The sequence below is a fragment of the Anomaloglossus baeobatrachus genome, chromosome 2 (genome assembly GCF_048569485.1).
Source record: "Anomaloglossus baeobatrachus isolate aAnoBae1 chromosome 2, aAnoBae1.hap1, whole genome shotgun sequence".
NCBI classification, from domain to species: Eukaryota; Metazoa; Chordata; class Amphibia; order Anura; family Aromobatidae; genus Anomaloglossus; species Anomaloglossus baeobatrachus.
In genome coordinates, this window is record NC_134354.1 from 570,714,742 (window position 1) to 570,738,837 (window position 24,096).

Here is a 24,096-nt window from a genome sequence, read left to right on the forward strand (position 1 = left end):
TTCTCTACCTGGATACACCTGATTGTGATACCGTAATGAACGATCTTACGGCGTCCATCAATCAAATGTTGGTTATTTCTCCCTCAGCTCCTACGCCTGAGGAGTCAGCTTCTCAGCAGGAGAAGTTCCGTTTCAGGTTCCCCAAGCGTACATTGAGTACGTTTCTGGATCACTCTGACTTCAGGGAGGCAGTCCAGACCAACCAGGCTTGTCCAGATATCGTTTTTTCCAAACGCCTTAAGGATACACGTATCTCTTCCCTTTCGACGTTGTCAAGGGCTGGGTTCAGTGTTCCAATGTGGACCGCCTATCTCCAGCGGCTAAATCCTTAGTTGCAGTGGAAGATATGGCTTCACTCAAAGATGCCACTGACAGACAGATGGAGCTCTGGTTCAGATCCATCTATGAAGCTATTGCCGCGTCTTTTGCTCCAGCTTTCGCAGCCGTCTGGGCGCTCCAAGCGGTCTCAGCGGCTCAAGCGCAAATTGAAGCAGTTACACGTTTGTCTGCGTCGCAGGCTGCGTCTTTAACATCTCAAACGTCAGCGGTTGCGTCATACGCCATCAATGCTGTCCTGGACTCGGCGAGCCGGAAGGCGGTTGCGTCCGACAATTCAGTGGTAATACGCAGAGCCTTGTGGTTGCGAGAAGGGAAGGCAGATTCTGCTTCCAAAAGGTGCCTAACCAGTTTGCCAATCTCTGGTTACCGCTTGTTTGGTGAGCGACTGGATGAAATCATCAAACAATCAAAAGGAAAAGGATACATCCTTTCCTCAGGCTAAACCGATCTTACCCCAACAGAGTAGGGGACAGTCGAGGTTTCGGTCCTTGCGGGGCGCGGGCAGGTCCAATTCTCCTCGTCCAAAAGGCCTCAGAAGGATCAGAGGAATGCCGATTCACGGCCTAAATCACGGTTACAGGAGAGAGTTTTCCTCTCGTCCTCCGACTCGATTCTTCAGAACATCTACGCCTCCCAAGAGAGCCGAGGCTCTCAGGCAGGCGGTGTGCACTCTGAAGGCAGAAGGAGTGGTGGTCCCGGTTCCTTTTCAGCAACAGGGTCACGGTTTTTACTCCAACTTGTTTGTGGTCCCAAAAAATGGCGGGTCTTTCCGTCAGGGCAACAGACACGTTAAAACCAGGCGGTTCCGGAGGAATCCCTCCGCTCCGTCATCGTCTCAATGTCCCAAGGAGATTCCTTGCATCGATCGGTATCAAGGACGCTTATCTCCACGTGCCGATCGCTCCAGAGCATCAGCGCTTCCTGCAGTTCAACATAGGAGACGAACACCTTCTGTTCGCGGCACTGCATTTTGGCCTGGCGACAGTCCCGCGGGTTTTCTCCAGGGTCATGGCAACAGTAGTAGCGGTCCTCCACTCTCAGGGACACTCGGTGATTCCTTACCTGGACGTTCGGCTTGTCAAGGCACCCTCTCAAGGGGCATGCCAACACAGCCTCAACGCTACTCTACAGATTCTCCAGAGCTTCGGGTGGATCATCAATTTTCCAAAGTCAAATCTGACACCGGCACAATCGCTGACATATCTAGGCATGGAATTTCATGCCCTATCGGCGATGGTGATACTTCCGCTGGACAAACAGCGGTCACTGCAGCAGGGTTGCACAATGTGACATCCTTAGCAAATGGGACAGGAAGTCGGCGTTTCTCGACAGGAACGTCTCCCTCCCTCAGGCAGCCAAAGATTCTCTTCGGTAATGGCTTCTTCCCACTTCATTGTCGAAGGGGAAATCCTTCCTACCCCCATCCTGGGCGGTGGTCACGACGGACGCGAGTCTGTGAGGGTGGGGAGCAGTTTTTCTCCACCACAGTGCTCAGGGTACGTGGACTCAGCAAGAGTCCTCCCTTCAGATCAATGTTCTGGAAGTCAGGGCAGTGTGCCTTGCCCTAAAAGCTTTCCAGCAGTGGCTGGAAGGCAAGCAGATCCGAATTCAATCGGACAACTCTTCAGCGGTGGCTTACATCAATCTCCAAGGAGGAACACGCAGTCGGCAAGCCTTCCTGGAAGTCCGACGGATTTTGATGTGGGAGGAAGCCACGGCCTCCACCATATCCGCAGTCCACACCCCGGGCGTAGAAAGCTGGGAAGCAGACTTTCTCAGTCGCCAGGGCATGGACGCAGGGGAATGGTCCCTTCACCCGGACGTGTTTCAGGAGATCTGTTGCCGCTGGGGGATGCCGGACGTCGACCTAATGGCGTCTCAGCACAACAACAAGGTCCCGGCATTCATGGTGCGGTCTCACGATCACAGAGCTCTGGCGGCAGACGCCTTTGTTCAGGATTGGTCGCAGTTTTCAACTCCCTTATGCGTTCCCACCTCTGGCACTGTTGCCCAGAGTGTTACGCAAGATCAGGTCCGACTGCCGCCGCGCTATCCTCGTCGCTCCAGAATGGCCAACGAGGTCGTGGTACCCGGATCTGTGGCATCTCACGGTAGGCCAACCGTGGGCACTATCAGACCGACCAGACTTGCTGTCTCAAGGGTCGTTTTTTCCATCTGAATTCTGCGACCCTCAACCTGATGGTGTGGCCATTGAGTCCTGGATCCTAACATCTGCAGGGTTATCTCAAGAGGTCATCACCACTATGAGACAGGCCAGAAAACACACATCTGCCAAGATCTACCACAGAACGTGGAAGATATTCTTATCTTGGTGCTCTGTTCAGGGAGTTTCTCCCTGGCCAATTGCCTTGCCTACTTTCTTTCCTTCCTGCAATCCGGTTTGGAAAAAGGTTTGTCGCTCGGCTCCCTTAAGGGACAAATCTCAGCGCTCTCTGTATTTTCTTCAGAAGCGCCTAGCAAGACTTCCTCAGGTACGCACGTTTCCTGCAGGAGGGTTGCCGCTTAGTCCTTCCTTACAAACGACTGTTCGAACCCTGTGATTTGAACAGGGTGCTGATGGTTTTTCAGAAACCACCATTTGAGCCTATGAGGGATTTTTCTCTCTCACGCCTTTCGCAGAAAGTGGTTTTCCTAGGGGCAGTCACTTCACTTCGGAGAGTGTCTGTCGGGGCAGCATTGTCGTGCAAAGTCCCCTTCCCGGTGTCTCACCAGGTCAAGGGGTTCTGCGTCCGGTTCCGGAATTTCTCCCTAAGGTGGTATCCCCCCTTTTCATCTCAATCAGGGTATCCCCGTACCCTCTGTTTGTCTTCATCCAGTTCACCAATGTGAAAAGGATTTGCACTTGATTAGATCTGGTGAGAGCACTCAGACTCTACATCGATCGTACGGCGCCCCTGCGCCGCTCGGAAGCACTCTTTGTCCTTGTCGCTAGCCAGCGTAAAGGGTCGCAAGCTTCCAAATCAAGACTGGCTCGGTGGTTCAAGGAACCAATTCTCGAGCTTATCGTTCTGCTGGGTTTACGGTTCCCTCAGGGCTGAAGGTCCATTCTACCAGAGCGGTGGATGCGTCCTGGGCTTGAGGCACCAGGCTACGGCTCAGCTTGTGTGTCAGGCGGCTACCTGGTCCAGCCTCCACACTTTCACGAAACACTGTCAGGTGCATACCTATGATTCGGCGGATGCCAGCATAGGCAGACAAGTCCTTCAGGCGGCGGTTGCCCACCTGTAGGAAGGGGCCGTTTTACGGCTCTATTACGAGGTATTATTTTACCCACCCAGGGATTGCTTTTGGACATCCCAATTGTCTGGGTCTCCCAATAGAGCGACAAAGAAGAAGGGAATTTTGTTTACTTACCGTAAATTCCTTTTCTTCTAGCTCTAATTGGGAGACCCAGCACCCGCCCCTGTTTTTTTGTATACACATGTTGTTCATGTTGAATGGTTTCAGTTCTCCGATATTCCTTCGGTTTGAATTTGCTTAAACCAGTTTATTGGCTTTCCTCCTTCTTGCTTTTGCACTAAAACTGAGGAGCCCGTGATCCCACGGGGGGTGTATAGGCAGAAGGGGAGGGGCCTTACACTTTTAAGTGTAATACTTTGTGTGGCCTCCGGAGGCAGAAGCTATACACCCCAATTGTCTGGGTCTCCCAATTAGAGCTAGAAGAAAAGGAATTTACGGTAAGTAAACAAAATTCCCTTCTTTAATTGCACAGACCTGGATTCCTGTCATCTTTCTATTTATGGCAAGTGTATTCCTTGCTCGTTGTCATTTTTTAGTCTTAATTTTTTTGCCATCTGTGTAGGATTTTATACAGACACTGTATGTGTTCCACATTTCTCTTATCTTTACTTATCAATGTTTCTAAAAAAACGACAGCGGGGTTACTGTTCTTAGGCTGTATGATGGTCAGCGTTCCAGAGTTATTGTGAGACTGGATTCAATCAACTGTATTTTCTCCATTTGAGAAAAATGGTCCAATTTTGCTGATCAGACTCAGATCAGAATAGTATCCGTTTTTATAGGAGGTGGAGTAAAATAAAAGGTCCTCCTCCCTCTACAGTCTGTCAGTTCATAAAAATTGGACCACACTGATGACATCCAATTTTTTTCCGATTTTTATTTTTCATAGTCTTGAATGGCCGAGTGCCATCGGATTCTGGAAGGAAATCGTGGATACTTCAATTTTTTTTTTTCGGACCACTGTGTCCGAAACAAAATTTGGACATGCCTTATTGAGTAACATACTTCCGAGTGTGATCTGAATATGGTCGTCTGCTCATGCCCTTAGGATACAGGTAAAATATATCTTTGTACAATGTTAGACAGTAGATATAAAAAAATTGTTTAAAAGAACTGAAAGTCTTCAGTGGTTGATACCTTTTAATGGCTAACTGAAAAGATGGGGGTGTAAACATCATGCTTTGGGGCTGTTTCTCTGCAAAATTAAAAAAAGACAAGGATTGCCAGCTTACCGCGACTGTGAAGAAGGTGTAGCTGAAACGCGACTCATTTTCACTCCTTGCAGACGATATTTCACCTCTGCCTAATTTATCAGCTGTATGTTAATGATTTGTTATACTCTTTTTGAATAAAGGGTCTACTGATTTTTTTGCATCTACCACTGGCTTGCAGAGAAATCCTTGTACTCTTTCTCTGCAAAGGGACCAGGATGACTGATCAGTGTACATGAATGAATGGAGCCATATATCATGAGATTTTAAGTGCAAATCTCCTTTCATCAGCAAGGACATTGAAGGTGAAGCGTGGCTGGGTCTTTCAGCATGATAATGATCCCAAAAACACCGCTAGGGCAACAAAGGAGTGGCATATGAAGGTCCTGGAGTGGCCTAGCCAGTCTCCAGATCTCAACCCCATAGAAAACCTTTGGAGGGAGATGAAAGTCTGTGTTGCCCAGCGACAGGCCCAAAATATCACTACTCTACACTACTCTACTAATCCTTCTGGAGGAATGGGCCAACATACAACCAACAGTGTGTGCCAACCTTGTGAAGACTTACAGAAAACGTTTGATATCTGTCATGGCCAACAAAGGATATATAACAAAATATTAAGATTAACTTTTGCTATTGACCAAATACTTTTTTTCCACCATAATTTGCATATATAATCTTACCAACTCAGACAAGGTGATTTTCTGGATTTGTTTTCTCATTTTGTCTTTCATAATTGTGGTCTACCTATGATGTCACTTACAGGCCTCTCTCATCTTTTTAAGTGGGAGAACTTGCACAATTGGTGGCTGACGAAATACTTTTTTTTTTCCACTGTATGAACTGTTAACCGCTTGTATTTTATACCTGGATTTGTTGTGTTGTATGCTGTTATATTACCTTGACCATATTTACATCAATAATTTCATGTACTTGTAGTTAATGAACTGATATAGGATTTACCTTCTTTCTTCTTAGGTGCATCTGCCAGGCTCTACGCAAAAAGTTATGCATTTTGGTGACCCATCAACTACAGTATCTGAATGCAGCCAAGCAGATTCTGATCATAAAAGAGGTACATAGCAATGTCTTGGCACCATGTTAAGAATATGCAGAATGCAATCAAGTGCATGAGTCTCTAAAAATGAAAGTTTTTTTGTTTTTTTCCTCCTGTTCCTCTTTTCTCTCCATACATTTTTATTTTTAATCATCAAAGAAAATCCAACATACAACGTCATCTGTTATTGTTTTCCTTGCTTAATATATCTTGAGATATGTACTGAAAATGCAAAAAGAAACCACAGCAAAAGAAGATGTAAAGTACAGCATCTAATATATATCTACACATTTGATCCTGATTTTTGATAATTCTGTAGCAATGCTTTAAATACGTATGTGAACCTTCTTATGAGCTTTTTTGTGAAAATGCAATGGATTTTTAATTGCATATTTGCTATTAGAAAAAACACGCCTTTTTTACGGTATGAGCATTGTGAGAAATCTCATCCACATGCTGCGAAAAATCTCTGCAGCACACACTGACCAACGCTGTAGATTTGAAATACGCTGCAAGTTGGTTTAGTCTGGAAATGTCACTGTGTACTTTGCCATTTTGCAATACAAAGCATGAAGCATGTGGCTCACCAGCATCCTTTTAGTTTTTTCAACAATATTTTAGTGGTAACTATTTCTGCAGTAGGACCATGATGCCGATGCTACATGAGAACATACCCCAAAAAAGAACATTCTCCCACTTCGGTAGGAAACAATTGAACTTATAATTCTTTTTTCTTAACTCAAGGGTCAGATGGTTGGAAAGGGAACATTTCCCGAGCTTCTAAAGTCAGGTGTTGATTTTGCATCGTTACTGAAAAGTGGAGAAGAAGACCAGTCCCCAACCCAAGATGGACAACTAATCAAGTCATCCAGGAACCGAACCTTCTCTCAGTCATCAGTCTTGTCCCAAGACTCGTCTTCACAGTCACAGAAGGAGGGGGCTACAGATGCCCTGCCAGTAAGTGAAGCACTGCTATGTTTCTGCTTGAAATGTATTTGTGTTGTAATGCTATGACGTTCACACAATTATGGTTGGTTCAGATGGCCATATTTTCTGTCCAAATGTGATAAGACGAAACATTGGATTGTGCTCGAAGTAATGTTAGTCCATGGGGCATTTTTTTCCCCTCGGAGTGAGTCGTTCTGATGAAAAAAGCATAGCATGTCCGAGTTTGATCCGATTATCTAAGTCTATGAGTGCATGGAAATCATTGGACTACGCTTAAGAGACATAAGAGTGCAGTCTGATTTCCGCGCACTAACACAATGGAAAAGATTGAGAGCAGCCCATCTTCTCATCACAATGTGCTCCAATTTTGTCATCACAGAGAATGGGATCACAACATGCTGACACTGACCAAACTCTGATTACAGTTCGATCAAAATGTAATTGGCATAATTGGATAAGGCAATGTATGGCTGTCTGACCCTAGCCATAAAATATTTTATACTTTAATATCATTCATGATATAATGTTGGTGTCTTTTCACTTCTGTGTTCTCTTGACTACAATAGACGGAGCCTGTTCTGACAGCAATTCAGGAGGAGAGTCGCTCGGAAGGAACTGTTGGCTTCAAAGTGTACAAGAAATACTTCCTCTCTGGATCTAGCTACTTTATGATTTTTATCCTTTTTCTGCTAAACATCTTAGCACAGGTATGTTGGTGTCTGGTTGTTAAAAAGAGTAAATGGTTCCTATATGCTGTTACCATGAGATCATGTCTTTTGGGTGGTTTTAGGCAGGCTTTGCACACTACGATATCGCAGGTGCGATGTCGGTGGGGTCAAATTGAAAATGACGCACTTCCGGCATTGCATGCGACATCGTAGTGTGTAAAGGCTCGATGATACGATTAACGAGCGCAAAAGCGTCGTAATCGTATCATCGGTGCAGCGTCGGCGTAATCCATGATTACGCTGACGCGACAGTCCGATGTTGTTCCTCGCTCCTGCGGCAGCACACATCGCTGTGTGTGAAGCCGCAGGAGCGAGGAACATCTCCTACCGGCGTCACTGCGGCTTCCGTAGGATATGCGGAAGGAAGGAGATGGGCGGGATGTTTACATCCCACTCATCTCCGCCCCTCCGCTCCGATTGGCCGCCTGGCGTGTGACGTCGCTATGACGCCACACTACCCGCCCCCTTAACAAGGAGGCGGGTCGCCGGCCAGAGCGACGGTCGCAGGACAGGTGAGTCCATGTGAAGCTGCCGTAGCGATAATGTTCGCTACGGCAGCTATCACAAGGATATCGCTGCTGCGACGGGGGTGGGTACTATCGCGCTCGGCATCGCAGCATCGGCCTGCGATGTCGCAGCGTGCAAAGTACCCCTTAGTCTTAGGTGAGTTTTTCTTGGGTGGTTTTAGTCTTTAGTAGTTTTAGTCTTGAATAGTTTTAGTCTTGGGTGGTTTTAGTCTTTAGTAGTTTTAGTCTTGAATAGTTTTAGTTTTGGGTGGTGTTAGTCTTGGGGGGGGGTTAAGTCTTGGGGGGGGTTTACGTCTTGGGGATTTAAGTCTTGGGTGGTTTCAGTCTACCACATTTGTTTCATTCTTGATCTTCTCCTCATAAGAACATACAACCAATAAAGAACACAGTGTGCTGTCAGGGTCCATCGGAGATGGGACAGATAGAAAAACTTTCAGCATCATACGTTTTCTATTATACTTAGAATGAAGTAATGTAGATCATAGCCAACGTAAAGTAACCAATCTGCAAATTCTATGCCACATTTATACATTAACTTAGCTTGATCTAACTGAAACATTTTTCATCTAATTTGAATAATGGAGCAATCACTTATACTTCAGATATGGTTGTATTACTGTTGTTACATTGTATTGCATATCTACCCTCAGGTTACATACGTTTTGCAAGACTGGTGGCTTTCTTATTGGTAAGTGTTCAGTATAAGTGCTAACTTACTAATTGCTTAGAAACATTTGTACAAATCTGATTAATTTTGAAAGCAATACTTCTGGAGCCCTGTTACTTGGTAAATCACTTACGTGCTGCATTTGCTTTTAAATGTGATGTAGTGATGTGATTAAACCGGCACCAGCTGGATAACCTGATATTGCAGCAGGATGTCATCTATATATCGCAGCACCTAAGCCCACACTGTACATTTATAACCCTGTGTGTCTACTTCTTGCTGCCAGCACCATAAATGTAAAGCATGGTGTATCACTAGAGATGAGCGAAACCAAGGTTCAGTGTTCATACCGAACACAGACTTTACAAAAAAAACAGAGTCCAAATTCTTAGTTTAGGGGCTTTACATGTGAACACCACTTGCGCGAGGATCGCTGTGCTTGGGTACGCTCGGTGCTCAGCCCAGTGCAAGTCGCTCGCAGTGTTTAAATGGCTCTCACTGTGAGTAACAGCAGCGTGATTGGATGTAGTGTGCACCAAACAAAAAAAATTGGAAAAATCCTGCCTCCGGAAGTGTCCTTTTTATGGCTGGCTGTATCTGGGCAGAGATCTGAACTGCCCAATTAGTGACTTCCATTCTGGTTCAGGTCAAATCTGGGTCCTAAACTGAACTTTATCTAAAGTCCAGATCAAGACTCCAAACTAACTTCCACGGGTCCGCTCATCTCTATGTATCACATCCAAGGGATATGCCATCATTTTCTGGTATACAAAACCCATTTAATGACTGTAAAGAAATATTCTGATATCTTTTGTTTCCTTCCTACAGCATTTTCCAGAATGTGCTGTTTTCAGATGGGATAGCAAGATCTTAGTGACAGATTCCCTTTAATGATCCTTACAGTCGTTTTAAAAAAACGGCTATAACTGGTCCTTTAAGGGGATATACTGATATTGCGATGATGTAACACTCGCTGACTGATAGTATTTATTATTCTAAACTTTTCTGATTTATTTATTAGGGCAATGGAACAAGAAAAACTAAATGTTACTACTACGACCAATAGCAGTGACGCACAGCCTGAAAAGTTAGATCTCAACTTATACCTGGGAGTGTATGCCGGTAATGTAAATTTATGCATATTTTCATTCTAGTTAATAATTTCATGGCTTCTTGTGCAGCGTCTTATACGGTACGGGTAGATTATCATGGGTGTCTTTTTGTTAGAAGCTGAAATCAGCTGATATTTGCAAATGATTCTCAGAGTAAGGCCAGGGACACACTAGCATATAGCATCCGTTGCGAGGATAAGAGCACAGGAATGGAGAAGGAAAGATTAATTTCTCCATTGTCTGACTCAGTGTATTGTATATCAGACTTGGATTACGTCAGTGCAGTCTAATGTTTCACTCGCACCCATAGACTTGATGGGTGTGTGTGATCCGGGACTCGCTGCAGTTATACGCCAGTGAGAGTGAGCCCTTAGGGTTTGCTCACATCTGCGAATAAAAATCAGTCCCATTTTCAACCAGAAAACGTGGACGAGTAAAATCTGTTTGGTATTCCATATGTCATCCTAGTGTGCGATTTTTTTTATTTTTATTTTTTTTTTGTAATTTTAGCTAGCATTTTTTATCTCAGCAGCTTTTAATCAACATTAATTTGCAGGACCATTTACAGCCGCCTAAAAAAACCTTTCGCTGTCAGGTTTTTTTTTTTTTACATTTTGCACCTCTGGTGGCCTTGGACAATTACCGCAGTTTTGATTTGTACAAATAACACATTGTTCTACATATTTTCAAAGGTTGTCAGGTTCATTTATGACATGAACATTTCTTATTGATTTTGACCTCTTAATTTAAATCTGACATTTACAATTTTTAGTTGCCTCTTGTTTCTATGATATCAGAGCATTTTCCTTTTATTGCTACATATCATTAATTCATAAAACTTTCAGTACTTTGAAATATTATTATTTTTGCAATAATAAAGATGCAGAATATTTTATGACAATTTTCTGATATTTATTTTGAGCAACTTTAGCATCAATTCAAATAACTAAAACTAAAACACTATTGCAAAACATAAACATTTATAAATATTGGCCCCCTTCAGTGAGCCAGTCAGGAAATTTAAGCATCATATTCATTTTTAGCTTCACAAAATTAGTTGAATTCAATTGTTTTAGTTTCTGAACGTTAGCTGTAGAGCAGTGAAATAAAAAGTTGAAATTAAAGGAAACCTGTCACCGAATTTTCATAATACTCACCAATGGTCGGTGCGGAGCAGACTGGTTGGATGGGCGTCTCCTTTCTCCGGGTCTCGCGCCTCCTCTTTCGGCCATCTTTATCCTCCTTCTGAAGCTAGTGTGGATGACGCGTTCTACGTCATCTACACCAGCCGATAGTGAGGTCGTGCGCAGGTGCACTTTGATCTGCCCTGATCAAAGTGTGGTGAAAAAAATACAACTCTGGAATTGTTTTCTAGTTTATATTTTTACGCCATTGTGCGGTAAATATAATAAAAATGCAAATATGATTCTCCAGGTCAGTCTGATTATGCCGATGTTAAACATGTATAGTTATTTTTTACTGTTTTAGTAGCTTAAAAAAAATCTTATCTTTGTCCAAAAACTAAAAAAATTTGGGTTGTGTCACCATTTTCTTAGACCCATTACTTTTTTTTAATTTTCTCTTCGCTGTGTGAGGGATTACTTTGTGCATGGTGAGCTGGTGTTTTTTATTGATACCATTTCGGATGAATAAAACATTTTTATAATTTATGGATTTTTATTTTTTTTTGCTGTGTTGTGGCATTTTGATTTTTTTACCTCTCTATAACTTTTACCAATCAGTGTAATTACTTGTATATGTAAATAGATCAGACTTTTACAGTTATGCTACTAAATATGTACCGTATTTTTCGCTTTATAAGACGCACCTGATTATAAGACGCACCCCCAAATTTGGTGAAAGAAAAGAGAATTTTTTTTTTTAATGTTAAATGGGGTCCGTCTTATAATGCCAGTGTCCGTCTAACAAATTATATAGGGTATATGTCTCTTATAGCCCCCCATCCTATAATTAGCCCCCTTAATTTAGATATGGCCCCCTTATATTGAATATAGCCCCCTTTTGCTGGCACATGTCCCCCTGTGATGCCACATGTCCCCCTGTGCTAGCACAAGTCTCTTATAGCTGGCACAAGTCTCCTATAGCTGGCACACATCCCATATTGCTGGCACAGGTCTCCTATAGCTGGCACACATCCCATATTGCTGGCACAGGTCTCCTATAGCTGGCACACATCCATTACAGCTGGCACAGGTCTCCTATAGCTGGCACACATCAAGTACAACTGGCACAGGTCTCCTATAGCTGGCACACATCCAATACAGCTGGCACAGGTCTCCTATAGCTGGCACACATCCAATACAGCTGGCACAGGTCTCCTATAGCTGGCACACATCCAGTACAGCTGGCACAGGTCTCCTAAAGCTGGCACACATCCAATACAGCTGGCACAGGTCTCCTATAGTTGGTACACATCCCATACAGGTTGCACAGGTCTCCTATTGCTGGCACACATCCAATACAGCTGGCACAGGTCTCCTATTGCTGGCACACATCCAATACAGCTGGCACAGGTCTCCTATAGCTGGCACACATCCAATACAGGTGGCACAGGTCTCCTATTGCTGGCACACATCCAATACAGCTGGCACAGGTCTCCTATAGCTGGCACACATCCAATACAGGTGGCACAGGTCTCCTATTGCTGGCACACATCCAATACAGCTGGCACAGGTCTCCTATTGCAGGCACACATCCCATACAGGTGGCACAGGTCTCCTATTGCTGGCACACATCCAATACAGCTGGCACAGGTCTCTTAGAGCTGGCACACATCCCATACAGGTGGCACAGGTCTCCTATTGCTGGCACACATCCAATACAGGTGGCACACGTCCCCCTGTGTTAGATATGGCCCCCATGCTGCTGCCCATAGTAAAATAAACACTTTACCTTCTTCAGCGCTATCCTCCCTCGTGTCTCCTCCGTGCTGGTGAGCTCCTGCACTTCCTGGTTCTCGGTGCCGGTCATGTGATCGGCACAGCAGAGTGACATGATCTCTGCGTGCCTGATCATAGCGGCAGCAGTGAGATCGGGGAGACCAGGGAGACACACTGGAGGAGGTAAGTAAAGAGTTATTTTAGGATGGGCAGCAGCATGGGGGCCATATCTAACCTGGGGGGGGTATGTGCGATCAAATGGGGGCGCAGGCAGATATAATATACGCCGCTCCCCCAGCCCATCACCGCGGTGCGGTTTCAGCACCACAGTGATGGACAGCGGCTGTGCATATTATATAAGCGGGAGCAGGAGATCTCCCGCTGCCTCCAGCAGCCTTCGCAAGCCTCTACCAGCCTCCAGCAGCCCCCAGCACCGCTCCAGAGTTGCCCCCACCTCCCCTGGACCCGTATATTCGGATTATAAGACGCACCCCCTACCTTCCCCCAAAATTTGGGGGAACAAAAGTGCGTCTTATAAAGCGAAAAATACGGTATATTTTTTGCATTTTGGGAGATGATGTAATTCCTGTATGTTTTTTTAACGTTTTTAACTTTTTTTACTTTATTTATAGGGAATCTGTCAGCAGATTTTTGCTATCTCATCTGAGAGCAGCATGATGTAGTCAAAGAAATGCTGAATCCAATGATGTATCACTTAGATTACTGGGTGCAGGGAATATGAATTGTTAGGTTTAGTCAAGTAGCTGAGCTCAGGTAGCTGTCCACACCCACTCCAGGCTCTTTATAGAGACTGTACATTGGCAGTGAGATGTCAATCACAGGAGGGGACGTGCCACACCGCCGTGTCCGTGATTTTGTAATCCGAGCAATGTTAAGGTTCCTGCTACTTAAACAAACATAGCAAATAAACAACACATCGGACCTTGACAAGACAGGCATACCTGAATTCTCTGTGTTAACCCTTGCAGAATGCGGTCTTCAGATTACACCATGGGGGCTAGTTGTTCCCTGGGTGGGAGTGGAGGCAAAGAGTGCATATGGCCTTATTGAGCTAACAAAAAGTGCATTTAGGTTGGAGGATTAGGAGGGTTAAGTCTGTGCAGGAGATTGATGCATTCTGTGATCAGGGGTCACATTTTTTTTATGGCAAACAAAATATTGAAATACTTTTTTAAATATTCACCGCCAAATGCCCAAATATATCTGCTGCAGAGCTACCAGCTCTCTGAATGCTGAGCTCTGTATAATCCCGCCCACATCTCAATGACAGCTTTCCATGTATACTGTGCATAGGCAGAACGCTACCAACCAGTTGTGTGGGTTGTGGGTTGAGTTATACAGAGCTCATGGACTACATGGCAGGAAGTTTACTAGTCCTCTAGTGATGATCTTCTCAATCAGCTAAGTGATACCTCCCTGGAGTCAGGGACTCTGTCTCTACATTATGCTGCTCTCAGATAAGGGAGCAAAAACCTGCTGACAGAAGCTGTTTAATGGAGTGTTTCCGGAATGTCTTCCCTTGCAAAGCCATTCTTTTGATTTTCACACTGCATTAGAGATTTGCTTTCAAAGTAATTCCATAAGATAAATAAATATCTCCATATAGTTATTAACGTTTAATAAAAAAAAGTCTGACCTGGACAGAAAATAGTTATTGTGTGCCGTTCTGTAAAAGGGAAACCTCACCTTACAGCTTGTCTTCATCCTACTGTTTCAGGTCTGACTGCGGCTACCATTGTGTTTGGTTTTCTTCGGAGTTTGCTTGTGTTTCACGTTCTCGTCTCGGCTGCCCAGGCGTTGCACAACAATATGTTCCAGTCACTCTTAAGAGCACCAGTGTTGTTTTTTGACAGAAACCCAATTGGTAAGTTTTTCTTATATCACTTCTCTGTGTTAAAGGTTTGTTCTGGGTAAAAAAAATGATCCCGTGAAGGTCCATTTACACTGCATTGTTGTCATGAACGAGCATTCCTACGAACATTCATTTCATGATGGTCATGCAGTGTAAACAGGCCACCGATTACTTGGGGGATGAATAAAATGCTTGTTCGTTTGGTGAAATTATCTTTTTGGCTGCACCGTTGTTAGCAGCCCATTCTTCTGTAAACAGGACCTGTACTTCCGAGAACAAGGGAAACCTATGCGCACTGAATGCTCTATCACAGACCATTCAGTGCACACCTGAAGCCCGGTCCACCTACATTGGGCATGCTCTTATCTAGGGGTGACGTCATGTATTGTGAATGATCCATCCTATGTTATCTATTGTGTTTAGAGTTGTTAAAGCACAACTTTAAGGAAACCTGTCACCATTATTAGCTGAGGCCATCCCCAGTGAGCCCTTATATACAGCATTCTAGAATACTTTATATAAGATCCCAGGCCGCTCTGTATAATGTAAAAAACGCCTATATAATATTCACCTAGTGGGTGATCCGGTCCGATTGATGTCACTGTTCTCGGTCCTGCGCCTACTTCATCTTGTGCGATAGTGTGCATACTGCGTCATGCGTCATTCACACAGAGGCCTCCATTGCACTCCTGTGCATTCGCACTTTGATCTGCCCGACTGATGCCAGAGTAATGTTCTGTAATGTGCAGGCGCGAGGAAAGGTCAAAGCCTGCCCGCGCATGCGCATGACAGTACTTTGTTCTGCCCTCAGCCGGGCAGATTAAAGTGCGCATGTGCAGGAGCGTGGCCTCTGTGTGAATGATGCAGGACGCGTCATGCACAGGGGCTGGGCAGGAGGACGGCGATCACACAAGATGGAGAGGAGGCGCAAGACCTAGAGCAGCAACACCCATTGGACCAGACTACCCCCTAGGTGAGGTTAATAAAGGTGTTATTTTATGTTCTATAGAGCAGCCTGGGCTCTTATATACAGTATTCCAGAATACTTTATACAAGAGCTCATTGGTGGGGGACGCACCTCATAAGGGAAAATCTGGTTCCCGATCAGTGTTTTGTTTTATTTTCTTCTGCTGGAGTTGTGCTTCTAATTTAAGTCCTCTATCCCTAGTATTATACTCACCCTCCTTCGTCTTCACCTTTTATTGTCCCTGCTCCGGACCCGCGGCACCATCTATTGACCACAAATTCTTAATGACCGTAACAGAAGTTACAGTGCCTTGCAAAAGTATTCACCCCTTTTGGATTTTTACTTATTCTGTTACATTACAACCTGTGTTTATTTTTGTATTCCGATTTGTGTATGATGCTTCAACACTAAATAGTCTACGTTGGAGATGTGAAGTGAGAAAAATATAGGCAAAAATTAAATTTATGGGATTGAATAAATAAAAAGAATGCCATCTGCATATGTATTCACTTCTTTTGCTATGAAGCCCCTACAAATTTCTGGTGCAAGCAATTACCTTCATAAGTCACATACTTAGTTAAAGGAAGTTTGCCTGTGTGCAATCTAAGAGTCACATGCTCTGTCAGTATACGAGGGGCTGCTGATAAGTCTTTGGCTTTACCCAGAAAGAAATGAGATTGGATGATGAAACTTTACATCTAATCCACATACTCTCCACTGATTTCAACACACTTCTTACATCGGTATTCCTAGTTCTGTAAGCCTAGCAAATTATGTTGTGCCTCAAACCAGGCATCCGTAACAACCATGGCATCAGAAATGGTGTGAAATTTGGTACCCTTGAGGTGTTTTTTTTCAGGTTTGGAAGCAGATCATAGTTTAAGGGAGCTAGAACTGGTGAATAAGATGGGTGGTCAACCAGCTGGAAGCCCAGCTCTGCCAGTTTTGCTGTGGTTGCTTATGCAGTGTGAGTGGAGGCATTGTCTTGCAGGAATAAGACTCCTTTGGACAGCTTGCCGTGGCTTTTGGCTTTCAGAGCTGCCTTCAATTGGTCCAAAAGTTCAATGTAATAGCTTGCATTGATGGTGGAACCCTCCTTGCCCTCCTTATCCCAGAATACAGACGCCATCATCTTAGTAGCTGAATTTTATACCCTAAACTTCTTTGGACGAGGAGAACCACCATGCCTCCACTATTTTGACTGCTCCTTGTTTTCAGGGTCATACAAATAAACCCAGCTCTCATCCATAGTGACCAGTCGATCCAGGAAGTTCTTATCAGTCCGGAAACACTGACAAATGGACCGGGAAGTTTCATCACATGCTTCTCTGATCTGTTGCCAAACATTTGGGGACCACTTTGCAGATAGCTTCCTCATGTCTAAATTTTCATGGATAATGACACAAACACATTCACGTGAAATCCCCATGATGTCTGCTATTGTTTTAGCTGAAATTCTTTGATTATCCAGTATGAGGTTGTGCACAGCATCAACGGTCTCCGGAACAACAACCACTCTCGGTCGTCCAGGACGTTCCTCATCATTGGTGCTGAAGTGGTCCGTTTTAAATTTGCAACCCAGTCCTTAACTGTGGAATATTAAGGGCATTGATCCACCAATGTCTGCGATATGTCATCATGAATGTCCTTAGCGGACTTTCCTTGCAGAAACAAGAATTTTATCACTCCTCTGCTCTCAGTTGCTGTGAATGTCGCATTAGACTCCGCCATTTTGTTTTCCCACGTGCGTAGAACACTGTTGCCATAAGCAACAAACACAAAATTTTGAAAACATATATTAGACACATAAGGCTTTCATGTGATGTAACATTCATTACCATAGAAACAAAAAAAATCACAAAGTTAAAGACTTATCAGCAGCCCCTCATAGACACAACTTTTCTGAAACACCACAGAGGCTGCAAGAGGCACCACTAACCAATTAACACCATGAAGACCAAGGAAATCTCCAAACAAGTGAGAGACAAAGTTGTTGAGACGTACAAGTCAGTTTTGGGTTCTAAAAAAATATACCAATCTTTGATAATCCCCGGAGCACCATCAATTCCATTATCATCAAATGGAAAGAACATGGTATCACATCAACAAACCTGCCACGAGCAGGCTGCCCACCAAAACTCTCAGCCTTGGTAAGGAGGGCATTAATCATAGAGGCAGCACAGAGATCAACGTTAACGTTGAAGGAGCTGCAGAGTACCCAAGCAGAGACTGGAGTATCTGTCCATATGACCACAATAAGCCGTACACTCCACAAAGCTAACCTTTATGGAAGAGTGACCAGAAAAAAGCCTTGGAAGGGTCCCGAAATGTATGGATGAAGGTTCTATGGTCAGATGAGACAAAAATTAAACTTTTTGGCCATTAAAGTAAACGTTATGTTGCGCCAAACAAACACAGCTCATCACCCCAAGAACATCATCCCCACAGTGAAACATGGTAGTTGCAGCATGCTGTGGGGATGTTTATCGTCAGTAGGGACAGGGAAAATAGTTCGAGCCGAGAGGAAGATGGATGGTGCGAAATACATGGATAGTCTTGGGCAAAATCTGTTTTAGTGGGTCAGTAATTCGAGATGGAGGTTCATCTTCCAACAAGGCAATGACCCAATGCATACTGCTAAAGCAACACTTCAGTGGTTTGATGTGAAATGTGTAAATCTATTGGAGCATGCTTGTCAAAGCCCAGACCTTAATCCAATTGAGAATCTGTGATCAGACTTGAAGATTGCTGTTCACCAGAGGAAACCATCTAACTTGAAGGAACTGGAGCAGTTTTTCTTTGAGGAATGGGTAAAAATCCCAGTGTGATGTGGAAAGCTCATAGAGACTTATACAAAACGACTTGCAGCTGGAATTGCCACAAAAAGCGGCTCTACAGTGTACTGACTTTAGGGGGTGAATAGTACTTGTTGTTTGCATCATAATAAAAATAAAACTAAATATTCATAGTTGTAGGAATGTTCTTTACATGAACTTATGCAAACCCTCGAGAAAAACTGAAATTTCAGGTTGTGTGGTAGCAAAACATGAAAAATGCCAAGGGGGTGAATATTTTTTGGAAGGCACTCTGTCACAAGCGCTCAATTCCAATCTATGACAGCCAGAATTAGGCCATAACGAGGCTCTCCTAGACTTGTATTGAGTTGTGACCTCCAATGCGCTCCATGAAACACTCTCTCTCTCTTATCCCTTCCCCACATGGATATTTTCCCTTTATGTAGTTTTGTTTTTTCCTCTTTTTCTTAAAAAAACATAACTTTTCTACTTTTCTATTGCCATAGCCATAGGGAGGGCTTGTGTTTTTGCGGGACTACCTGTAATTCTGATTGACACTATAAATTTTATAATTTGATGTACTGGAAAGTGTGAACAAAATTTCAAGTGCGGCAACAATTTTTTTAAATTTATCATGGTAAAAATGAACGCGCAATTTGATTCTCTAGGTCAGTACGACTACTGAGATATCAAACATATATAGATTGCATAGATAGTAGTGATCAGCGAGCGTGCTCGCCACTGCTCATTACTTGATCGAGCATCTGGGTGCTCGGATATGCTCATCAAAGTCAAGGAGTTGGCATATGACATAACTGTATGTTCAAGTGAATTTGTCAGAAGGTTTATCCTTTTTAGCTATTTATGTTTTCACTCTCAAGAATATCTTGGTCCTGGTCGTAGATCTTAAGAACTCATTAACAAGACATTGGATCGTAGATCTCAAGGTATCGGTTTATTCAACTCTCTCTTATTCCATAGAAATCCATTTTTTTCTCAAAATGTTAATTAGCTGCTAAGATCCATGGCCAAGACATATATCTTCCTGAGAGTCTGCCTCCAGTGACTATTTTAAATAAAAGGAGTAGTTACCACAGAGTGAGACATGTAATGATTGACAGTCTGTTCTCATCTCACTGCAAAGCTGTGCCTGTTTACAACTAAAACAGTACGTACAACAGAGCTGAGCATTGTCTCATTACAAACACATCTACAGCTTTCCTAAAATAATGCTTTCATTACTGCTGCAGAGATGCAGACATTACAAACACATCTATTAATTTTCTTATAACCGTGCAGTCAGCTCACCTGTGCTGCCACTCGCCCCATACTGGCTGCCTGTGAGGATTGAAGCCGAGGAAGTGTTAGATGTAATAGGGCACAACTCAGCTGAGTTGACAGCACTAACACATCTTCTTACAGGCAGCCAGTGTTGGAGGAGGGCAGTACAGCTGAGCTGACAGCATGATGAAAGAAGAGCTCCAACTGCAGATGTTTGTAATGAGACAAAATTCAGTTCTGCTATACTGTGTTAGCTGTAATCGGGCACGGCTCTGCAGTAAGGTCAAGAGAGCAGACTGTCAGTCATTACATGTCTCACACTGGAAACGTTCCTTTTCATTTAAAATAAGTCCTTGAGGCAGATTTTCTGGGAGGTCTGGGATCTGGCCCATATATCTTAACACTTTGTTTACATTGTAAGAAATTTATAGATTTCTCCGTAATAAGACATCGGATTACAGATATCAACGTATAATTTTATTCCACTTCCTTTGACCTGCATACTCATATAGACAGCTTGGAAAGCTTGATTCTTCTGACAGATTCCCTTTAACATAAAAACCTGCTATAAATAATTAGGTCATATCTGGTGTCACATTCTTTTTAACCCCTTCAGCCCCGGGGCACTTTCCGTTTTTGCGTTTTTGTTTTTTGCTCCCCTTCTTCCGAGAGCCGTAACTTTTTTATTTTTCCGTCAATCTTGCCATATGAGGGCTTGTTTTTTGTGGGACAAGTTGTACTTTTAAATGAAACCATAAGTTTTACCATACGGTGTACTGGAAAACAGCAAAAAAATTCCAAGTGTGGAAAAACTGCAAAAAAGGTGTGATGGCACAATAGTTTTTGGGATGTTTTATTCACGGTGTTCACTATATGGTAAAACTGATGTGTGGATATGATGCCTGAGGTCGGTGCGAGTTTGTAGACACCAAACATGTATAGGTTTACTTGTATTTAAGGGGTTAAAAAAAATTCACAAGCTTGTCCAATAAAAGTGGCGCACGTTTTGCGCCACTTTCCGAAAACCGTAGAGTTCTCATTTTTTGGGATTTATGGCTCAGTGACGGCTTATTTTTGCGTCTCAAGCTGTCGTTTCTAATGGTACCATTTTTGCGCAGATACTACGTTTTGATCGCCTGTTATTGCATTTTGCGTAAAACTTGTGGCGACCAAAAAACGTAATTTTGGCGTTTGGAATTTTTTTGCCACTACGCCGTTTACCAATCAGATTAATTGATTTTATATTTTGATAGATTGGGCATTTCTGAACGCGGCGATACCAAATATGTGTATATTTATTTATTTATTAACCCTTTAATTTTCAATGGGTGGAAAGGGGGGTGATTTGAACTTTTAGGTTTTTTTTATTTTTTATTTTTTAAAACTTTTTTTTTACTTTTTTTTTTAATTTTACTAGTCCCCCTAGGGGGCTATAGCGATCAGCAATCCGATCGCTCTTATCTATCTGCCGATCACAGCTATACAGCTGTAAACAGCAGATTCAGTCACTTCCTGTTTCTCTCTGCTCTCGGCCGAGGGACAAGAAAAGTGAAACTTCATAGCTGCAGGCGTCATCACATGACCCTGTGCTACGATAGCAACCACCGAAAGTCATGTGATCACGCACGTGACTTCCGGTGGGGGCGGCGGTAAGTAAAAATCATGGCCGCGCGCACATAGATCTCGCTGCCAGACTTTGACAGCGAGATTTAAGGGGTTAAATGTTGCGAGTGGAAGCGATTCCACTCGAAACATGCAGGCACACATGTCAGCTGTTGAAAACAGCTGATATGTGTGCCGACCGCCGCCGCCTGCCCGCGGCAGGGGGCGAGGCTTAACGGGACACGCTCCATGACGGATATATCCGTCCATGGTCGTGAAGGGGTTAAAGGGAATCTGTCAGCAGGTTTTTGCTACCTCATCAGAGAGCAGCATAATGTAGAGACAGAGACCAGTGATGTGTCACTTACTGAGCTGTATGTTGTCATTTTGAAGATATCTCTGTTTTCTCTGCTACAGATCTAGCATTAAGTGAATGTAGAGTAGGTTTATGATGAGCTCATGCAGCTGCTGGACGCTGCATGCCTCATGCGCACCAAGTAGTCCTCTGATGGTAATCTCCTTCCAATTAAACAGGGATTTTATAAAAGCTACAGTATGCAGCCCAGTAAGTGACACATCGCTGGAATAAGGGTCTCTTTTCCTTTAATCATGCTGCTCTCATATTAGGTGGCAAAAACCTGGTGACAGATTCCCTTTAAGGCGTTAAAGAGGTGTTTCACCCCTTTTCATTACTGGCCACATTGATATTATGTTGAGAAACAAAGTTTCTCTCAAATACCTTGTGTTGCCATTAGTGCCTGTGAGCTGCGCTATTGCAGTCCACTCATCCCCTTCGCTTGACCTTCCCGGGCTCCGTGACCTCTGATGTCCGGTGATGTCACGTCAACTTCCTGTTGACCTGACATTACCGCGGCCGCCCCAGTCTTCCTGAGTCACTGGGGTGTGGCGGTGTTTCACCGCTCGTCACAGCTTATCGTCGCTCGTGCTTGTGGCACTTTGCAGTGAAGAGGAGGGAGCAGGGAGATGCTGGGTTGTGATGAGCGGTGAAACGCCGCCCACAGCGCATTCACTCAGGAGGACTGTGGCCCGCCTCAGATTACGTGATATCACCGGACATCAGAGGTCACGGAGCCCAGGGGTCACGTGAAGGGGATGAGCAGACCGCAATAGCACCGCTTACAGGCACTATTGGCAACACAAGTTATTTGAGAGAACCTTGTTTCTCAACATAATATCAATGTGGCCAGTAATGAAAAATGGTGACCACCTCTTTAAGAATACCGGTTGGCCTCTGCTTCTCTCGACCTTTCTGAAGAACGGTGTTATTAATTGTGTTTTTCATCTTGTTTGGAAGTGTTTGTTGTGTGAAGTGTAACACAAATATGCCTTTATCTTCATTGTTTCCTCTACCTGCTGCCTTTTGTGTTCTGAAGTGTCAACAGAACTAAATATCAAAAGTATTTCCACCTCTGACCTCTGTTACTTCTTACTTGGCTGTCATTTTCCTCGGCTCACCTGAATCCCTTCAGGGTAGAAGAGTCTAAAAATAGACATCTTATTTAGTCCGAGACACATCTTGTCTTAGCCTGTCTGTGTGCTTCATGAGAACATGGAAAGAGTCTGTCCCCAGGATTCTGCTCCTCCAGCAGAACGCAGTGGCAGAGCCCCTGGTCCCAGCGCTGGCTCACTGGTGGTGCAGTTGTCTCGCCCTGCTGCTGTATACCAGCTTTCTCCTTATACTACACATAAAGCAGACGGGATATCATGAGCCTAGTTATACGTTTCATCTAGGAGCATTTTGTTCCAGACGTGTCTTGGATTTGTGCTTTTTTGACGGACTACTCACACTGGAAGAGATAAACCAAGAAAATTACCCCACAACTGTGGCTCAAATTGGGCCAAAAAATTGAATGTGTACATGTCGTGTGCCAAATTTATTGTTTTAGACACATTTTACAATATTTTCATCAATAAGTTTTAAAAAGTGCTTACAAAAGTAGGTGTAGATAAATGGAATAGGAAACCGTGCTAGATTTATTAATTCTGTGTGCCATTATTTTGGCATAAAATATTGTCTTAAAGTAGTGGTAGCAGGTCATATGAGTGCAGTGGGACATGGGGGTCTTGGGGCCATACCACCACACTCTTTACTTGGCATCCACCCTCTTCTCTCATCAACATCCATCCCGGTAGAATTCAGGAGGATCTGTATGGAGGGGAACCTGCTCTATATCTGATGGGTGTTGAGTATTGCCTGTTTTCAACAGCAGATATGTGTTTCGACAACTGCTGCAATGTGAGATTGCACACAGCATGTATGTATGTGTGTGTGTGTGTGTGTGTGTGTATGTATGTATGTATGTATGTGTATATATATATATATATATATATATATATATATATATATATATATATATATACAGTCATATGAAAACGTTTGGGCACCCCTATTAATGTTAACCTTTTTTCTTTAGAACAATTTGGGTTTTTGCAACAGCTATTTCAGTTTCATATATCTAATAACTGATGGACTGAGTAATATTTCTGGATTGAAATGAGGTTTATTGTACTAACAGAAAATGTGCAATCCGCATTTAAACAAAATTTGACCGGTGCAAAAGTATGGGCACCCTTATCAATTTCTTGATTTGAACACTCCTAACTACTTTTTACTGACTTACTAAAGCACTAAATTGGTTTTGAAACCTCATTGAGCTTTGAACTTCATAGGCAGGTGTATCCAATCATGAGAAAAGGTATTTAAGGTGGCCACTTGCAAGTTGTTCTCCTATTTGTATCTCCTATGACGAGTGGGGCATCATGGGCTCCTTAAAACAACTCTCAAATGATCTGAAAACAAAGATTAT

At 43.5% G+C, this 24,096-nt stretch overlaps 1 protein-coding gene across 2 annotated transcripts in view; it reads left to right on the forward strand.

The window, feature by feature from the left end:
• The window catches only part of ABCC4 (ATP binding cassette subfamily C member 4 (PEL blood group)), a 410,039-nt gene that overhangs the window by 192,344 nt on the left and 193,599 nt on the right, over positions 1 to 24,096 (forward strand). For both annotated transcript variants that reach the window (XM_075336755.1, XM_075336756.1), the window contains 6 exons: positions 5,790 to 5,886; positions 6,613 to 6,825; positions 7,383 to 7,523; positions 8,722 to 8,759; positions 9,760 to 9,860; positions 14,489 to 14,635. In XM_075336755.1, the coding sequence (XP_075192870.1) occupies positions 5,790 to 5,886; positions 6,613 to 6,825; positions 7,383 to 7,523; positions 8,722 to 8,759; positions 9,760 to 9,860; positions 14,489 to 14,635 (737 nt within the window). The remainder of the gene's footprint in view (positions 1 to 5,789; positions 5,887 to 6,612; positions 6,826 to 7,382; positions 7,524 to 8,721; positions 8,760 to 9,759; positions 9,861 to 14,488; positions 14,636 to 24,096) is intronic.